The sequence below is a fragment of the Frieseomelitta varia genome, unplaced genomic scaffold, assembly GCF_011392965.1.
Source record: "Frieseomelitta varia isolate USP_RPSP 00005682 unplaced genomic scaffold, Fvar_1.2 scaffold_811, whole genome shotgun sequence".
NCBI lineage: Eukaryota > Metazoa > Arthropoda > Insecta > Hymenoptera > Apidae > Frieseomelitta > Frieseomelitta varia.
The window spans coordinates 108,421-128,253 of NW_025110603.1; the positions used below are offsets into that span (position 1 = coordinate 108,421).

The following is a 19,833-nucleotide window of genomic DNA, read 5'->3' on the forward strand; positions in this document are numbered from 1 at the left end:
TCGTCTCTTCTGCTCCCTCCCGCCCTCCTCTCTCTCGCTGCCTTCTTCCTCTTTTTCTCTTCCTCCGTGCTTACTCTTCCCTACTCCAGGCACACACGCTCGCGCGCACACATCGCACACACAAACACATAAGCACTCACACGCGCGAGCGCGAGCGCTCGCTCGCTCTTCTCTTCCCTTCCGCTCCCTTCCTCTATCTTTCGGTTTCTCCCGCTGTCCTTCCTTCTTACGCCCTGCTGCCGGTGGTATCTTCTGGTCTCCGGTCCCCCGTAGTTGACGGAGGCAGGCTGGAGAGTTCGATTCTCTCTCCCGGCCGCGAGAGTCAGCCCGAGAAGAAGAAGAAGAAGAAGAAGAAGAAGAAGAAGAGGAAGAAGACACGAATTAGTGAGAGAGAGAAAGAGAGAGAGAGAGAGAGAGAGAGCGGGGGAGGCAAAGAAACACCCGCGGAAGACGCAGTGTGTGAGAGGAGAGCGCGAGAGCTCTCGCGGAACCGAGAAAAGGTCTCGTTCTCTCTCTCCTTTCCGATCCTTTCGGCGGAGGAATTCTAGCTGGCGTGGCTCGACGGCCGCCTCCACCTTCCTTCCCTCCACCCGAGTTCATTCAGAGCCCTCCCTGGATGGGACGGTCCACACACCACGTCTACTCGGTGCCGGGTTCCCCGCGATATTTTGTGACTGCCTGTCCGTGCGGTTCTTCTCTTCGTGTTAGCCTGTGCTCTCTTCGGCTCCCTAGACCCGTCGCGGAATAGGGAGGTCGAAATGACCCGGTTGGGATTGCGGTGAGTTGCCATTCATCTTGCTTTTCTCTTCTTTCCCACACGCTTTTCTTTCCTCTTTCTCTTCTTCCTCTTCTTCTTCTTCCTTTTCGTCCTTCACGGTTCTCCAGCTGGTTCGTCAACCTATTATATTGTTACGTCAACGATCTCGGTGTGTCGCGAGGTACACGTGCGTTCGGCGGTTGTTCCTCGTCTTCGCAACGTGACACGGAAGCATTGTTCGCGATACGTGTCTCTCCTCGATGAACTCTGTCGCGCTTCTCTCCTGGTTTTTCCACACAGCCTGACCCCTGACCCCTTTTATTCCTGTTCCACCGATCTTTTTTTTTTTTTGCCCCGTCTTGCTCTTACTTTTCCCTCGTTCTCCACCTGTGCACGCGCCGCGAGTATTTCAACGATCGACGGAGGGGGCACGTTCATCCCCCCGTTACCTACCGACGGATCGGTCCCAGTGTCTCAAGGACGAAACCCGCGCGTGTCAATTATCCTTTCGACATCCCAACACCCTTCGTGCCCTGTTTCCTGTTCGTATCCGCCGGTCTCTTAGATTTGTTTTTCGACGCGAAACTTTTTTTTCTTTCTTTTTTGGAGCTCTGTTTGATCCTACCTTCTTTTATAATCCCTTCTACGATTTGTCTCTCAGTTCAACGCTTTTCAACATCATAATTCATCAACCAATGGTATAACATTGTTGACCGTGTTCGCACTAGTTATTTTAATTTTTGACACTCTGGGTAACACGGGAAAAGATTGTGAAATCTGTCTTTGTTGTGTTCACTTTGTTGTAAAAAAGAAATTACTTTTATTTTATCGATATTTAGATTTTCATTTTAGTGTTAGAAAAGTTTTGATCGTGATTCATCTTTCGGGACAGCTAAAAGACCAAGTTTTAGAGAAAATAGTCACGAAAAGAAATTTAACTAGAACGTGTAGAGTATGCTCTTCGAAAGGAAAACATATTTGCAAAATCTGTTGTGTACACGTAGGTGATTGCTATACAGTTTGTCACTCCAAAAAGGAAAAAAATTACTAAAATTTATTATACGTATAAAATGTAATATACAAAGTTTTACTTAAATTCATTCTGTACAAATATAAGGTTGATTTAAATTGTTCCACTTTCATACTCAATTACGAAGTAATAGCCGCTGACGTGAGATAGTTTCTTTGTCCAATTGCCGGTCAACAACGTGTTAACGAATAATCACTAACTACTTGTACAATTCACATTTCACAATTTCATATCGAACGTTCTTACTCTACAACAAGTTCTCTCACAGAACTTTGCTCGTTTCCGTTGCTTCAAACTGACAGAATTTCACCGTCTAGCATTGGACTGGCTTGTAAAAAAAAAAAAAAAAAAGAAAACTTCGCCGGCAATTTTAACAAAAGCACCGACGACGAGAGAGAGAGAGAGATTCTAAAAAAGCAGCCAGAAGAAATGAATTTCTCTTTGTTTAAAAACGCTAGTAGATCTTGCTGAAAGACTTGCCCATCATTTCGAAATGATAACCAATGTATGGAAATGTTCGTTTCAGATTCGTGGCATCCGCAGTCTTCCTGGCCGGGATAGTCGGTGGGGTACGTATCAGCATCATTCTAACTTCGATCGATTCATTCGCTCGGTCGGGCACGCAATGCACGTGTGCATCCGAGCCAAAAAGCGGCGAGCGAGGATCGCATTTCGCGGCGCGTGCTGCTTTCTCACTCTTGTTTCGCTCGTTTCGCTGTACGTACCGGGCTCTGGAATCAATGAAGAGTCGCGAAGTAGATTCGAAGGCCGATCGGACGCTGGCGTAACGAGTAGATCATCCGCGTAGATCATTCGTTGTTTCTTCTTTTCTTTTATGCTCCTGCGTTCGGTGACGCTCGACAGAGACGCGTGGGATTTCTTGTGCGAGCAGCCGATGAAACAGTTTCTGGAAATCGTGTGCAAACTCTCCCTTCGTTTGTTGGTTTGTTGGTTTTGTCAATTGAATTGCGCGTTTGTTGGCTCGTGATTGGGGCTGGTTGAGTTTGAACCACTTGCGCTGGAATGACAAAGTGCCACGTCGAAATTCGCCTCCTACGCGAGCCAATTTTTTTTCCTTTCTTTCGAAAATGACGCGAGTCACTTTACAGTAATGAAAAACGACGACTCGCGAAATTGTAGAAAATATACGCTCTGTTTAATGTATCGTTTAAACAAATGATTTTTCTGCAAAATTAAATTCTTCGTTAAAAAAACATTAATTTCGTCAATTTATACAAAAACTGTATCTTCAGTCGTTTCCGAGATATTTGACAAAATCTGTCAAATACGGACCATCAACTTTGAGGTTAGTTTTTATCACCTTACCTCTTGCGCGCGTCGAGAATCTTTTGTCCCAAAATTGCAATGTTTCTTCAGTTTTAAGTATAATATTTAAGTATAACCCAGGCAAAATAAATAATAAATTTATCACGTCTCGTAATAGTTTCTATACAGTGGTATCATACCGACGAGTTCCGACAAAGAAACCGACGAATTTATGGTCACTCGTTATGGTCCGCAATCAGTTGCCAGCGCAAGTGGTTAACAGAGTCCATAGTCTTGATGAAACTGCCTTCTTTATTTTGAAAATGGCGCGAGCCACTTCTTGCAAAAAATGAGTCAAGAATTAGATTTCAAATATTTATTATTGGGATCAACATGTTGAAAACCACTGGGATCTCGTTGATATATAATACTTTAGGTGCTTAATTATCACGACTTTAAAGAGCCAGTTTCGAAGTAAACCAAGGCTGATATTCCAGTAAGTTTCGATTAATCGGTGACTTAATTAATTACGCGGAGGTTAAGTGGAGATGTGTTTCGTCTAAAGATGACACTAACGTAGATTGAATGATATAATTGGACGTCAGCTTGATCTATTAGCTCAAGGGTATTGACTTACTCAAGTTGTAGTTTGTAATCAGTTACGTAGCTAGTAGCTGGAAGGGTTTGTCGTTGTAGCATGGTAATCAATTAATTTATAGTCGTCAATAATGGCACACATTGAACATCGATCGCGAAAATTTCGGCAACAAATCGAACCCACTTTTGCATAATGCAAAAGAAGAATATTTTCCTCTTTCTTGTGTAACACGAGGACGATGAATTTGTTGTCCACTTCGATACGATTTTCAATATATGTTTAAATTGTTATCAGAAAGATTTTGTTGGAATAATCAACTGTAAAAAAGGGATTTTTTAAAAATTGTCTCAATGTCACAAGCTGCACTAATATTTTGATTCCACGGAAGAGTGGAATTCTTCGAAATTGTTGCAAAAAATTATAAAATGAAAAAATATTTGTACCTTTTGAATGAAATTTCAAAATATATCGGTTCCGATATATAGGCCTCAGTAAAATCGGAGGAACTTTCTTTAAATTGCCTTTAGAATCCAATTTCTTTCGACATTTCGTTGACAGAAGATCGTAATAAAAATAGCAACAGATACAGTTTGAAAATTAGATTCACTTGAACTGTTATAATTTCTCGAAAAATGATCGTAGAACAATAAACCTTGGTTTGTCTCAAAGCTTGAGGCCTCTACTTTCGATCCACGTTGCTTGTACATTACATTAATTTATATATTACAATATAATCACATTAAATTAACTCGATACTTAGAAAAAATTTTTCAAAGCATTTCCGAGAAGAAAATCATCTCCATTTCCGTCACACGCTGTAAAGACATCTCGTCTCGAATGAAACGATGTATTTCGAAAGTCTCGGGTGCCTTCGAGTTTTGAAACGAATTAAGATTCACCGTTATATATTACGCTTACATTTTTCACTTTCGTGAAATTGCAACAGTCAGAGCATCGACAATTTTTTGAAACAAACGTCCACTTTTTAAAGTTTAAAGAGAAATTTAGCTCCAACCTTCGAGACACTTTCGCGAGCAAGCTGTACGTACACAAAGAGATGCAAATCCTTTCCCGCTTGTCACTTCGACGAGCTTATTTCCCCGGTGTCCAGCGTGGTATCGATAACGCGAAGATCGTGCCGCGAACGCGATAAGAGCGTTTCAGCAGATTTGTCGCCGGCCAGCAACGAAAAGGTGTTAAAGCCCGAAATAGGGCAATCGTCTGTTAGCGGCCGGTCCGCCCACGAGAAACCGTCGTAACCGCGGCACTCGTGTAATTTTATTACGCCACGTACACGTGCGCCGCTCGCGAAACAGGCACGCGAGCCTTAGTCACTATTGAAAATAGTTCGGAATTGGCCGCGGTTGGATTACAATCGTCTAGAGGGACTTAATCGTTTCCCTTTGGCTCTCCACGACCGCACGGTCGTTACTGCCCTCCTAGATTGCGTTCTGCAGTTGATCCGAGTTCAACCTTCGTGCCGCCATTGTGGTCTAATGTTGGTGCGTGCCTGTTTATCGGGAAGGATCCGATTTTTTTTCGACTCTGTCGTTGAATATTTATATAATATAAATGAATATAATAATAATAATAATAATAATAATAATATTGATTATTTATCAAAAAATTGGCCGTATATGTGTAGAACGTAAAAAGGAGAATATTCTTGAGAATATTTAAGAATATTTAAAAATATTTAAGAATATTAAGAATGCTTAAAAATATTAAGAATATTAAAAATATTAAGAATATTTAAAAATATTTAAGAATATTAAGAATGTTTAAAAATATTAAGAATATTTAAAAATATTAAAAATATTAAAAATATTGAGAATATTAAGAATATTAAGAATATTAAAAATATTAAGAATATTTAAGAATATTTAAGAATATTAAGAATATTAAAAATATTAAAAATATTAAAAATATTAAGAATATTTAAGAATATTAAGAATATTAAGAATATTAAAAATATTAAAAATATTAAAAATATTAAAAATATTAAAAATATTAAGAATATTTAAGAATATTAAGAATATTAAAAATATTAAGAATATTTAAGAATATTAAAAATATTAAAAATATTAAAAATATTAAAAATATTAAAAATATTAAAAATATTAAAAATATTAAAAATATTAAAAATATTAAAAATATTAAAAATATTAAAAATATTAAAAATATTAAGAATATTTAAGAATATTTAAGAACATTAAGAATATTAAGAATATTAAGAATATTAAAAATATTTAAGAATATTAAGAATATTAAGAATATTAAGAATATTAAAAATATTAAAAATATTTAAGAATATTAAAAATATGAAGAGTATTAAGACTATTTAAGAATATTTTGGAGAACAGAATTTAAGAGAATACGTAGAACATAAAAAAATACTTAAGAAATCACAGAATTTTTTTCCCCATCTCAAAGAACGAATGATTTCCTCATTTAAAACTTGCAGTTGAACAAAACGTTCCGCTCGAACGAGCAGATTCGCGCGTTAGGAGGAAAAACACGATCCTTTCAGTGCAGAATATAAATATTACATCGCGTGTACCTTGCTCTTTATTGACACGTTAAACCCATCGCTAATCGGACAGCAAACCGCACTCACATCTCGCAGAAATTACGTAAACCGTACAGAAATGATTCTCCACACGAGGGAAATGTATTGCACGGTATACATTTTTATTTCACTCTCGACTTTCAACGCGGACTGATTGCTCGGTCATTTCTCGGTCTGTCTTCTTCGGATGCATTTGAGGATTATTTCGAATTTCAGCGCGTAAACGTGAATGAAAAAATGATTACGAGAGGCAGGAACCACTTGGCACAGCGAAAGTGTTTAAGCGAGTGAAACTGGTTTTACCGAGAAGAGGGATTAATAATGACGATCGCCGCATTAACGAAGACAACTGCACGTTGAACGGTCTTAAAGACGGTGTAACTCGACAAATAAGCTGCGTCGCGATTATAGATATCCAACTGCTGGCTAGATAGCCCGCGAGCTCGTTTCGCGGATGAAATATAGTAATTAACGGCAAGAAGGCCCGCGCAGAAGAGGTTCTGATGAAAGGTTGGAATAACGAGCAAAGTATATACCGCGCGTCTCAACATGGCTGTCCACGGTGACGTGAGTTTTATTCCAGTTTCGAAGCATGTTTGTATCAACGATGATGCAAAATTGTCGATAATTTAGACTGATATGACTCTGTGAAAGATAACATAACGATTCATTTGGTTATGTTTTGAAGTTTGTAAAAAAGCCTCTACTTTAACAGTTGTGAACTTTTCTCTTTTTTAAAAGATGATCTTATATTACGTAAGCGAGTGAGAAAGTAAGGATGCCTTTGTAAAAATTCGAAATTCACGTATGAAAATATTAATAAAAAAACTATATATAATAAATATAATAAAAATAGAATAAAAATAATAAAATATATATAATAAGTTTATATAATATAATATAATACATATAAAAAAATTATATAATATAATATTTTATATATATTTATATAAAATATAAAATTTATATAATATAATATAGTATATATAAAAGAAATTATATTATATAATATTTTGTATATATTTATATATATATAAAATTTATATAATATAATATATATAAAAAAAATTATATAATATAATATTTTGTATATATTTATGTATATATATAAAATTTATATGATATAATATAATATATATAAAAAAATTATATAATATAATATTTTGTATATATTTATATATATATAAAATTTATACAATATAATATAGTATATATAAAAAAAATCATATAATATAATATTTTATATGTATTTATATATATATAAAATTTATATAATATAATAAAAATATAATAAAAATTTAGTATTAAAAAATACTTTATTAAATAAACATAATAAAAAACTTTTTTTCACTGAAAAATCCACCAGTCTTGAAGACTGAAACTCTCTCTTTACAAAGAGCATTTAAAAAATCTCGATCTATCTACGATTTTCTTCCTTCATCATTTTGAACTTTGAATATTAGGAACATTAGATGATGAAATATTACGATTTCTTGAAGTCTTGTTGTTTAATAAAGTGGTACAAGTAAAAAAAATCTTCAAAACGATGATGGATCTAATCACGAGACGACTTTTTTAAACGTTTTCATACAATTTTTCCTACCCGCTACGTGATGCAAAGTCATCTTAAAAAAAAAAACAGAAGAAAAATATGAACTCGTGATTGTAGAAGGCCTTAAAATGAGGGCAAGTGGATCGTTATACACACGATCATCTTTTACAGACATCAGTTGAAATTATCGACATTTCTTCATTGTCATTAGTACGATTACGCCTCTTCGCTGTAATTGGATTCTCTTCGCTTGTGATTTGTTATTCACGATCTGGGCGGATTAAAATTTCTACGAAATTTTGATGCGCCTGAAGTGGTTTTATTTCACAAAACATCAGACCTCGAAATATTCTCATTATATTGACTTTTCGTTCTCTCGCTTCTAAGAGAAAATTCGTCGTTGGAATTTTTCAAAATTACTCCTGAGAACATCTAGTCATTTCTAGTTGCATGTGTTTTGATCACTCGGTCCCCTTTCATCGTATTAATGTACAGCTTGGCTCTCATGAATACGCGTTATCCGACGAGATTATAAAAATTGCCGACCAACGAATTAGCGGGCCTCGTCCTACGCTGTATTAACTCGTCCCTCGTCGAAACGCACGCTGTTCGAACGTGTTGCAGCAGACGACAAATGAAAGAAGGCTCTTGCGCTAATTTCAAAAAACAACAGGCCAAAATTTGCCAGCTGCGAACTGATTTTCATGAGACGAAAAAGAAAATACAAACCTCGCGATACGAAATTACGAATATAAAGGCAAATATGAACCTCACGACTGTGAACTACGAATGTTCTTTGACCGTTGATTGACGAGCAACATTTTTGGAAAAACTGAGTCGATCGTCGGGGAAAATTAGAGCTCGTTATTGCGGCAGTTGCTTCTCTGCAGGGATATGGAAGAACAGAGCGAGAGGAGAGACGAAAAACAGGTGGATGGTGGAAAGGAAGGATCGTTCGGGGATCCAAGTCGGAACGCGATGGCCGGTTACGTAATCGCGGATTCACGAAGGCGGCCAAGAAACGCGATAAAAGGGACGATTCTTGAACCGTCACGAGAAGATAGTCCCCGCCGTATCTGGAATAAGAAAATTGGGCTGGCTTCGTTGAACGAAATGGCTGTGTAGATTGAGCCGTTTTCGTGGATGCTCCGGGGGAATAGAGATGCGCGTGACGTTGACGACAATTTGGTTGGACGATTTTGCCTCGAATGGAGGAAACGGAGATTGTACCTTCTGGAATACTCCTTCAGAGAAATTCATTTTTTTTTTTCGGGTTTTCGAGTTTGGTGTTTCTACGGCTATAAGTGTTATAAGTATTATAACGTGTAATTATATTTAATATTATTAAATTAATGATATTTTAATATTATTCATTTTGTAAATAATATTTTAATATTATTCATTTTGTAAATAATATTTTAATATTATTCATTTCGTAAATAATATTTTAATACTATTTATTTTGTAAATAATATTTTAATANTTATTCATTTCGTAAATAATATTTTAATACTATTTATTTTGTAAATAATATTTTAATATTATTCATTTCGTAAATAATATTTTAATACTATTTATTTTGTAAATAATATTTTAATATTATTCATTTCGTAAATAATATTTTAATACTATTTATTTTGTAAATAATATTTTAATATTATTCATTTTATAAATAATATTTTAATATTATTCATTTCGTAAATAATATTTTAAATACTATTTATTTTGTAAATAATATTTTAATATTATTCATTTCCTCAATAATATTTTAATATTATTCATTTCGTAAATAATATTTTAATATCATTCATTTATTTAATATGCAATCATTCTAAATTATTATCGTGCAATTATAATTATATTTATAGTACAACATAATTATTAATTCATTACAGAACAGCATTTATTATTAATAAATTATTAATTATATATAAATATAATAGTTACAAGCGTCAATGGATGAGAATTGTAAATTGAATTTCGTTTCGATTCGAGGAGGACGAGGATTGACACTTTTTAATTATTATTTCGCACGTTGTATCTATAGAATTTCAAAAATTTTCACGTTCAAAATGAAATGCACGCGGTATGGCGATGTGTCGAGGCAAACTGAATTTCTGAATATCGTTTGGAGCCATTACACGTTGATGGAGACTAATACATAATTAATTCTAAAGTGTGGCAGTGGATTGTTAGTAGAAAATTGATGTTCATGAAAAATTAACGCGCATGATTTCATTAAGAATTCACAATACGGATACACTTTGAAAAAAAGTTATCGCCAATCCAACAGCAAATTTATCAACTGGAGGCAATCTTCTTTTTACTTTCGCCATGCATGAATTAAAGTTTAAACAGAATAATCGAAAGCCAATGTAGCGCTACGTAACATTTACGATTCATTGTTTGGAGATCAGTGTATTATCATACGATAATTGCCTTAATTTTATATTCATGGCAGCGACGTTAATCTTGAATTGCAACCGCGGTTTTCACAAATTCGACTCGGCTGTTTGCGAAATTCTCTGGCTGAAAGAAAAAAAAAAAAAAAAAAAAAAAAAGAAACAGAAAAAAATTTCGTTAAAAGAAATCTTGATTATATAAAGATTTTATGCCCGCGTCACGCGGAATTAAGAAAGCCTGATCCTGTACATATTTCCAGCAGTGATGTCAGTAAATCAGTTTCGCGTTTAACTCGCGGCGAGGTCGTCGGAAATTATCGTATTATCAGCCGTCCAGATGTCTGTATCACTTTGCGTATTATTAGACTAAAAAAGTCGGGGCTGAAGAAAAATTTACGCGAGTGTAACGCCACGATGTGCAACTTTTCGCGAAAAACTTGCATTTCGCAATAAGTGAATAAAATCCTCGCTAAAATCGTTGCTGTCGAGAATGAGCAAGCAAATACTTTCGACACGAAGCGAGAAGAAGAACTTTGGAGAACTTTCCTTCAATTAAACTGAAGAATAGTGGAATAATAGAGTAATCGACTGTTTAGATGATTAACGAAACGTCAAAGAACGGCCACGTCGTTTCTCGATGCTTCTCATCGAGACGTGGCACGATTATCTGTCGTTTTTTTTCGATAAAGCCTGTAGTTTCATTCAGCTTTTTTTCGAGGAAAATGTCGGTGACGCGCGGCCAGAGTCGGAATCGAATAGAAGAGGAGCAGCGTGCACAACGCGGCGCGTCATTTCGAAACGATAACGAGCACGGCGCTATCTCCCCGCGCTTCCTGTCAGCGCGCGCCGTCCCGAAACTTAAAAAGGATAAATCGTGAAAACGAGGGCAAGACAATGACTTTCCGCGAACGCGATGACGCATCGACCGAATCGAGCTGATTTGTGTACTGTGGTCGTTTGTACGTAGAACGTGGGGCTAGATCGCCGATCGAGATTGGAGAAATCGATGCTCGCGCATTGAGAAACACCGCGATAGAAACGTTCGTTTATGTTTTTAAAAAAAATATACGTATTTACAGGTATTTATTTAGAACTAAACTCGTGATAATAAATCGTGCACAATGTACATACGTCTTCGCTCTATAGTCTTCACTCAGCAAGACACACTCTGGTGAAAATTCGTTTATACCAACCTTGAAGACGAGTAGTTTTATACAATTGAGATTCGTATGATAGAAGTTTGCTGTTTTTCCCTCCCTTTTTTTCGGTAATTTTTCGTCCGCGCAAATTTGAATTCAAGTTCGAATAAGTGGATTCAGCCAACGAGAACTGATTTACTCAAGTAGAATTTGGACTAAAATTTAATAAATATAATTCTGCTGTATATACCACACGCTGACGTTCAATTTCAATAGATTTGCATGTTAACTTTGTCGAAATTTTAAACTGAGTGAATACAAAACGGCAAAAATTGCCGTATCTCGTCCATATTGAAACAAATTTTCAACAGGAATTATTATTATCTGGTAGTTTTAATTTTGTAGTTCGATGTAAAATCGCGCGTTCCAAGTGAATTAACTGCACGATTTGCGCATTTATAAAGCTGTGAACTGCCCAAATTTCATGAATTAAATGTAAAGTGTGTCCCGTCAGGCAAGGAGCATAGTTGATAACTTATCGAAGTTGATGCAACCTCAGAAGTATTAAGGTGTAAGAAGACACCCTTGAAAACACTTTTAATCTTTATATCCAAGTATGTATTTGATACATGTGCTTAGCCACGCTTTTCTTTTATTCTGGCGCGGACACGTTAACGCGGCGTTTATTTTAATCGTCAAGTTGCCTTTTATTTTGTAACTTTTTTTTACTTGTAGAATTACAATTCAAAACGAACGTTTTACTTGCCTACCTAAACTTAACCTAAATCTAATTACTTTCCGTGCAAAGTTTACTATCAGTTATTATCAATTTCTCTCTGTAATATATGTAATATATAATCACGATATAGTTATTATTGTAATTACGTTGCAATGTATGTATAGTTGTTGTTTTCATTTTTCGTAAGTAATTTCTCGAAAATTTTCCGACTGACCTGCTCCGTCGATAAAGTCGTCCATAGATCTGTCAGGCCTGCGAGATCTAGATCTCAGTCGATACATTTATCACGCATCTTTGTATCGACTATCGATCAAATAGCTAGCCGCGTTCGTTTGATCATGAAATTTCAATTTCAATTCCGGTTTTTATATCAGCTACGTTTAAATTAATATTGTTTCAAGTACAATTGAAAATTTCATTATTTCGTTTGTTATATATTTTAATATACAATATTTTATTATAATAGTATAATAATATAGTATATAATAATTGTTATAATAATATAATATAATATGTAATATTATAATATATTATAATATATATAATAATTGTTATAACAATATAATATAATGTATAATATTATAATTATATATAATATTAATATTATAATATATATAATAATTGTTATAATAATATAATATTATAATGACATTTAATATATGAATGTTTTATTTCATTGTATGTTCTTTCATAAAATATATATTATCTATCTCACTTTGTGTTTTCTTTTTTTTTCCAGCAATACAATCACACGTCATGGTCGTACAACCCTCCGCCCGTTGTTCCACTTGGACGAGGTGATATACCAAAAAGTAACGACGACGATTATAATATTTCACCGCGATGGAAAGCTTTCTACAACGAAGGTAATCTCGTTTAATCGATTTAATCGCATCCGACATTTTCAATAATCGAGTGTCGAGACAACACTTGATTCCTTTGTGTTCTATTTCGCAGGTTCTGAGGAAGATAGGCGGTACTTAAATAATCAAAGCCAAAATTACGATGATCGATACCCCGATGGCGACGAGTATGGCCAAAGAACCGACGACTCTTATGGTAATAAATATAAATTCGATTAATTCTGATAAATTAGCGGCGTGTCGGTCATTTTATAACAGTTCGAGAAAGATTTTTTTGGTTTGTCGTCACAAGTGTGAACCAAAATTCTTTGTCAAGCTAGATATCATAAGATGGAGACACATTTTTCTCGAGATCTAAATTAAAGATGGAAATTAGTGGCAATCGTCATGTTATTTTGTTCGGACCCTTCAACATTACAACAATTAGCTTCCAATCACGTATCATAATTAAAACGATCTATACGAATTGTTTTCGTTTAAGCGAAGAAATCAAAATGAATTTCGACAGAAATATATCCAAACAATTTGACAATATTTATGAAAATCATACAGTTATTATACGATTATTAACATCTCAATTTACTAGAGAAATGTTTAATTACAGCGTGATATTAAGATTTGAAAAACCAACGAAACTACTGATCTATACGAATTGTTTTCGTTTAAGCGAAGAAATCAAAATGAATTTCGACAGAAATATATCCAAACAATTTGACAATATTTATGAAAATCATACAGTTATTATACGATTATTAACATCTCAATTTGCTAGAGAAATGTTTAATTACAGCGTGATATTAAGATTTGAGAAACCAACGAAACTACTGATACTGCTTGCACGACGACTGATCGTTGTATAATTAATCGCTGGAACGGTTCCCTCGCAATATTCCGAGATTTACGAATTCAACTTCGGCCAGCTAATTAACGAGACCGTTTATCTTTTGTCTTTACAGCGTTGTGTAATAGTTTCCTATTAATCGATAACGCTAGCGGTGTATTGTTGCGCGCGCAAGTTTATGGTGTTCCATAAAATTTAACAGGCTGAATAGAAAATTGAATTTTGAGAAGCCAATGAAATCCAGGTCTCCCGAACTTTCGTGCGGATCGGTTTAACACAGGAACGAAATAAGAACCAACTAAGCAGCAGACGTTGCGTCGTGAATTTATCAAATTGCGGAGAATAACGAAAAAAAATTTTATTTTCGATGTTCTATTTTATTCATTTCTCGTCCGTCAATTCCGTAATTACTATGTAATGGTTATTTCATTTCGTGTTTTTTTTTTTTTTTCTTTTCGGGGGATGGAACATGATCTCTCATTATAATCTCTGGTTAAAATTATTCGTTTAATTCAACGTCAAAATATGAAGTTTCATATTGTCGCATTTTTCAAAAATTAATTGATACCTGATCCTTTACTTCGTTTCCTTTTCTTCGTTCCTAATGATTCTCCCGTTTAACTTGCTCGTTCGCAGAATCTCCTTTCTCATTCGCAATTTCGCATATTCACTCGAATTCATCCTCGGTCTGTCAAATGAATTGTCGATACTGGTCGAAGATGAAGCGACGATCCCATCGCAAATTCGAGCTAGCACCGCACAATGGCGTTATCGTCTAATTCCAATTCATTCGAATCCCGACGACAGTTTTCGTCTGCCCACGAGTAATCTTCGTTTCGCAGGCGGCTTGGATCAAGGATCGTACAATCACGGACAGGGGCAAGTCCCGTTGGATCCTTACAATCAGGAAGCCGGCAGAGATCCTTACGGAAGATCCCGGGGTTATGACGATAACTACGGCGGAGGAGAACAAAGCTCTAGAGATCCTTACGGCGACGGGTACAGAGGAAGTTATGGAGGCAGGGACGATTACGGCCGCGAAGATCCCAGCGGGCAACGCGGAGAATATCCTCAACACGGCCAACATGGAGGATACGGCGCGGCCGGCGATTCGGAGAATTACCCGAGCAGTTACACGGTCGTGCCAGCACCAGGATACGCTGGCAAGTGTAACGGGTCGGGTTGCTGCGTGCCGAAATGTTTCGCGGAGAAGGGCTCCAGAGTAAATATTTCCTGGATTATATCTGATTTTAATTAAAAATCTTTATCGTCCTTAAATTAGAATTCTTATACTTCGAAATCTTTTTTTGGGATTGTAATGCATAAATACATAAATGCACGAGTGTGTAAAATTTATTGTATTTATTATACTTGTGTATTCTGTGCGTTTTTGTGTGTTACAGTTTGAAGAAGATTTAGATTAAACGGCCGCCATTTTAGTTTAGCGACTGTACATTTTATAATAAACAATATAAAATACAATATATTAATATAATATTAATATAATATATTAATATAGAATAATATAAAATATATTATATATTAATATAATATAAATATAGTATATTAATATAGAATAATATAAAATATAATATATTAATATAATATAAATATAGAACGATATAAAATATAATATATATAATATATTAATATAGAAAAATATAAAATATAATATATTAATATAATATAAATATAATATATTAATATTGAAAAATATAAAATATAATATATTAATATAATATAAATATAATATATTAATATAATATAAATATAATATATTAATATAAAATGATAATATTATTTTATTGAAATAGTAGGCCTGAGTGCTGAAACAAAAATAATATAAATTATTTTGATTTACGTGTACAGGGGCCACCGGGTGTAATGGGACCGCAAGGTCCGAAAGGTCAAAAGGGATTCCCTGGAACGGAAGGTCTTTTGGGACCGGAGGGAGAAAAAGGTGATCCTGGTCCTCAGGGACCACGTGGCCCGAAAGGTGACAGAGTACGTATAAATTTTTATATGTGTATTAATATATATATATTTATATTAATACACGATTAATAATTATTTTCTGCAGGGTAAAATGGGTTTACCGGGATTCACCGGTGTAAGTGGTGTGCCTGGAGTTCAAGGACCACCTGGATCACCTGGTCTTCCTGGCCGTGACGGTTGTAATGGAACAGACGTACGCACATGTCGCAAATAATCATACTATCGTCGTATTTGGTGTAAAAATATCCACAAAGAATATAATATTCAAAAATATATAAATTATTCAGGATAGAATACTACTATATTTAGTATATATACTACATATAGCATAGTAAAGTATAGTAAATATATAATAAAGTAAAGTAAAGTATAGTATACTTTACTACACTATATTTAGTATAGTTAGTATTCTACGATTGTAATGGAACAGATGTACACACATATCGCCAATCTTACTATTGTCGTATTTGTACACGCTGTAAAAATATTTACAAAAAACATAATACACAAAAATATATAAATTATCCAGGATAGAATACTATATTTAGTATAGTAGCATTAACTACTATATTTAGCAACTACAATATAGTATACTTTACTTTACTATGCTGTATGTAGTATAGTAAAGTATAGTAAATATAGTAACGTAAAATATAGTAAAATATAGTAAATATAGTAATGTAAAGTATAGTAAAGTATAGTAAATACATAATAAAGTATAGTATACTTTACTACACTATATTTAGTATAGTTAGTATTCTACGATTGTAATGGAACAGACGTACGCACATGTCGCCAATAATCTTACTATCGTCGTATTTGTACACGGTGTAAAAATATCCACAAAGCATAGTATCATAGCACATAATATACAAAATAGTAGTATAGTAGCATAGCACATAATATACAAAATAATAGTATAGTAGCATAGCACATAATATACAAAATAGTAGTATAGTAGCATAGCACATAATATACAAAATAGTAGTATAGTAGTATAGCACATAAAATTATATAAATCATCCAGGACAGAATACTGCTAACTATACTATACTATATTTATGTGTTGCATTAACTTCCTTGGAAAATTCGTTGGCGAAGAATTAGCGAAATATAATTCCGATTGACAACCACCAGCATTTTGAGAATTTTCGTCGACTTTTGTCCCAGGGTGAGCCTGGCCCGAAAGGTCGTTCCGGAGAGCGTGGTCCTCGTGGTTACCCAGGTCCACGAGGGTCCAAGGGAGATAAAGGTCAGCCGGGATTCGCCGGCAGGTTCCCTGTTGGTCAGAAGGGAGAGCCAGGTATAGACGGAGTCAGAGGGCCTCCGGGTCCACCAGGTCCACAGGGAGAGCATGGATTTCCTGGGCCAAAGGGCGATCGTGGACCTTACGTAAGTCACCATCCGTATTATCGTACATTAAATCTTCACGTTCATTAATGAAATGAATCATTAAAGAAATGAATTCATGACAAAGATTCAGAATATTCGTTACCGTTGTGCTTTCAGGGGCCACTTGGACTACAGGGGCAAAAAGGAGAAAAGGGAAACATGGGCCTCGCGTTCGAGGGTCCGAAGGGTGATAAAGGCCAGAAGGGAGAGGCAGGACCTCCTGGAACTCCTGGACCCCAGGAAATACTTGGGAAGCCAGAAGAAGTAACGGGTCCGCAGGGAGATCGCGGCGAGAAAGGGGACAAGGTATCTGTCCTTTAAATATTCGAAATTTCACCTCGCAGTCTCTTAGAAAGTTGCAAATTTGTAAAAATACGTAAGTTGTAAGATATATATAAAATATGTATAAAATACACAATTACTATTAATTTATTATTATTAAATTAATAGTATATAGTATATGTAAATACAATATTATTGTTAATATTAATATCTATTAATTATTAAATAATATTTAATAATTAATAAGTAATTATTAGTTTATTATTAAATTAATATATATGTAAATATTATTGTTAACATTAATATTCATTAATTATTTAATATTATTTAATAATTTATAAGTAATTATTAATTTAGTATTATTAAATTAATATATATGTAAATACAATATTATTATTAACATTAATATTTAATAATTACTTAATATTATTTAACAGTTAATAAATTATTTGTATTAATATTATAACAATATTTTATATTATTATTGCATATCATTAATTGTACTTCACTTGATTTTACAATGATAGGGTGAAAGAGGTCCAGATGGACAAAAGGGAGAACCGGGACCACTTGGAGACCACGGTATTCCTGGTAACTCGGGTATGAAAGGAGAGAAGGGTCTTCCAGGTGCACCGGGTATTCGTGTACGTATGCATCAATTTTTAGCACAATAAAGATGTAGAAACGACGTCGATTAATTTGAACGTTCAACGTTTAATATCCAGGGTAGGGACGGTTTCTCCGGGCCTCCAGGTCCACCTGGACGTAAAGGTGATCGAGGCTACGATGGTCTGGATGGTCTCCCTGGTCGCCCAGGACTGAAAGGAGAGCCAGGTCGAGATGGATCTATGGGTGTTCCAGGCTTGCGAGGACCTCCTGGCCCACCTGGGGTAAGTATCGTAAACATCGATCGCTATTGCTCTGAAATGAGTACAAATTTCAAAATTAAGATCTACTAAAATTTTAGAATTAAAATCTTCGACAGCTGGAAGCTTTGATCTTGAAAATTCCATAACAACGAGTTGTGAAAGGCTCAGTTTAATTAATCTTATCTTCTAACGAGTACAAATTTTAGAATTAAAATCCACTAAAATTTAAAAATTGAAATATTCTAAAATTTAGAATCTACAGCTGAAAGCTTTGATGTTAAAAATTAAAATCTACTAAGATTTTGACTAAAAATTAAAATCTAACAATTTCAGAATTAAAATCTACTAAAATTTAAAAATTGAAATCTTCTAAAATTTATAATCTACAGCTAGAAGCTTCGATCTTAAAAATTCCAAAATAACGAGTTGTGAAGGGCTGAGATTAATTAATCTTTGCTTCTAATGACAAATTACAGGGTGGTAAAGGTACGCCAGGACCACCAGGACCAAAAGGACCTCAAGGTTTTCCAGGTCCCATTGGACCACGCGGTGCCGATGGATATCCGGGAGATCCAGGCCCAAGAGGACCCATAGGACCTGCGGGAGGGCCAGGTTTACCTGGTATTCCTGGTCCAGAAGGTTTGCCAGGAGAAAAAGGTGCGAAAGGGGAACCGGGGATCACAGGATTCCCAGGACCAACAGGTCCCCGTGGATTTGATGGTCCGCCAGGTTTACCAGGTCCGCGAGGACCACCTGGAGAAAAGGGAGCGTCGATTATGGTGAGCGTTTATTCAGAAATCAATATCAAGACTTTTCCAAAAAATTGAAATTTAATTTCTAATTAAATTAATTAAAAAATATTATTAATTTTTGAGTGTTTTATGCTACGAGTTTTTAAATTTTGCATCATACCTGCCACGATTCTTCTAATTAATATTTATAGAATTATCAAACTTTTTTAAAAAAATTTCCAGAGAAATTAAATTTTAATTACATTAATTAGAAAATATTAATTTTTAAGTGTCTTGTGCTATGGGTTTTTAAATTTTGCATTATACTTGCCAATATTTCTAAAATTTCTAATTAATGTTTCTAAAATTTTTCAAAACATTTTACTGTAATTAAATTAATTAGAAAATATTAATTGTTGCCCTATCAGTTCCAAAATTTTGGATTATACTTGCCACGATCCTTTTAAACAATATTTCTAAAATAATCAAACTTTTCCAAAAAAATTCCAAACAATGGAACTTTAATTAAATTAATTAGAAAATATTAATTTTTAAGTGTCTTATATTATGGGTTTTTGAATTTTGCATTATACTTGCCACGATCCTTGGAATCAATGTTTCTAAAATTTTTCAAAACATTTTACTGTAATTAAATTAATTAGAAATATTAATTGTTGCCCTATCAGTTCCTAATAAATTTTGGATTATACTTACCACGATCCTTCTAAACAATATTTCTAAAATAATCAAACTTTTCCAAAAAAATTCCAAACAATGTAACTTCAATTAAATTAATTAGAAATTATTA

The 19,833-nt window shown here is 34.4% G+C and overlaps 1 protein-coding gene across 1 annotated transcript in view; it reads left to right on the forward strand.

The window, feature by feature from the left end:
* The first annotated feature begins 43 nt into the window (after window positions 1–43).
* Window positions 44–19,833, forward strand: part of LOC122536204 (collagen alpha-1(IV) chain) — a 32,656-nt gene continuing 12,866 nt past the window's right edge. The window contains exons 1-12 of the mRNA XM_043668369.1: window positions 44–778; window positions 2,314–2,356; window positions 12,792–12,918; window positions 13,010–13,111; window positions 14,599–14,978; window positions 15,626–15,760; window positions 15,837–15,944; window positions 16,922–17,143; window positions 17,261–17,449; window positions 17,953–18,069; window positions 18,151–18,315; window positions 18,771–19,073. Of these exons, the coding sequence (XP_043524304.1) occupies window positions 759–778; window positions 2,314–2,356; window positions 12,792–12,918; window positions 13,010–13,111; window positions 14,599–14,978; window positions 15,626–15,760; window positions 15,837–15,944; window positions 16,922–17,143; window positions 17,261–17,449; window positions 17,953–18,069; window positions 18,151–18,315; window positions 18,771–19,073 (1,911 nt within the window). The 5' untranslated portion in view covers window positions 44–758. The remainder of the gene's footprint in view (window positions 779–2,313; window positions 2,357–12,791; window positions 12,919–13,009; window positions 13,112–14,598; window positions 14,979–15,625; window positions 15,761–15,836; window positions 15,945–16,921; window positions 17,144–17,260; window positions 17,450–17,952; window positions 18,070–18,150; window positions 18,316–18,770; window positions 19,074–19,833) is intronic.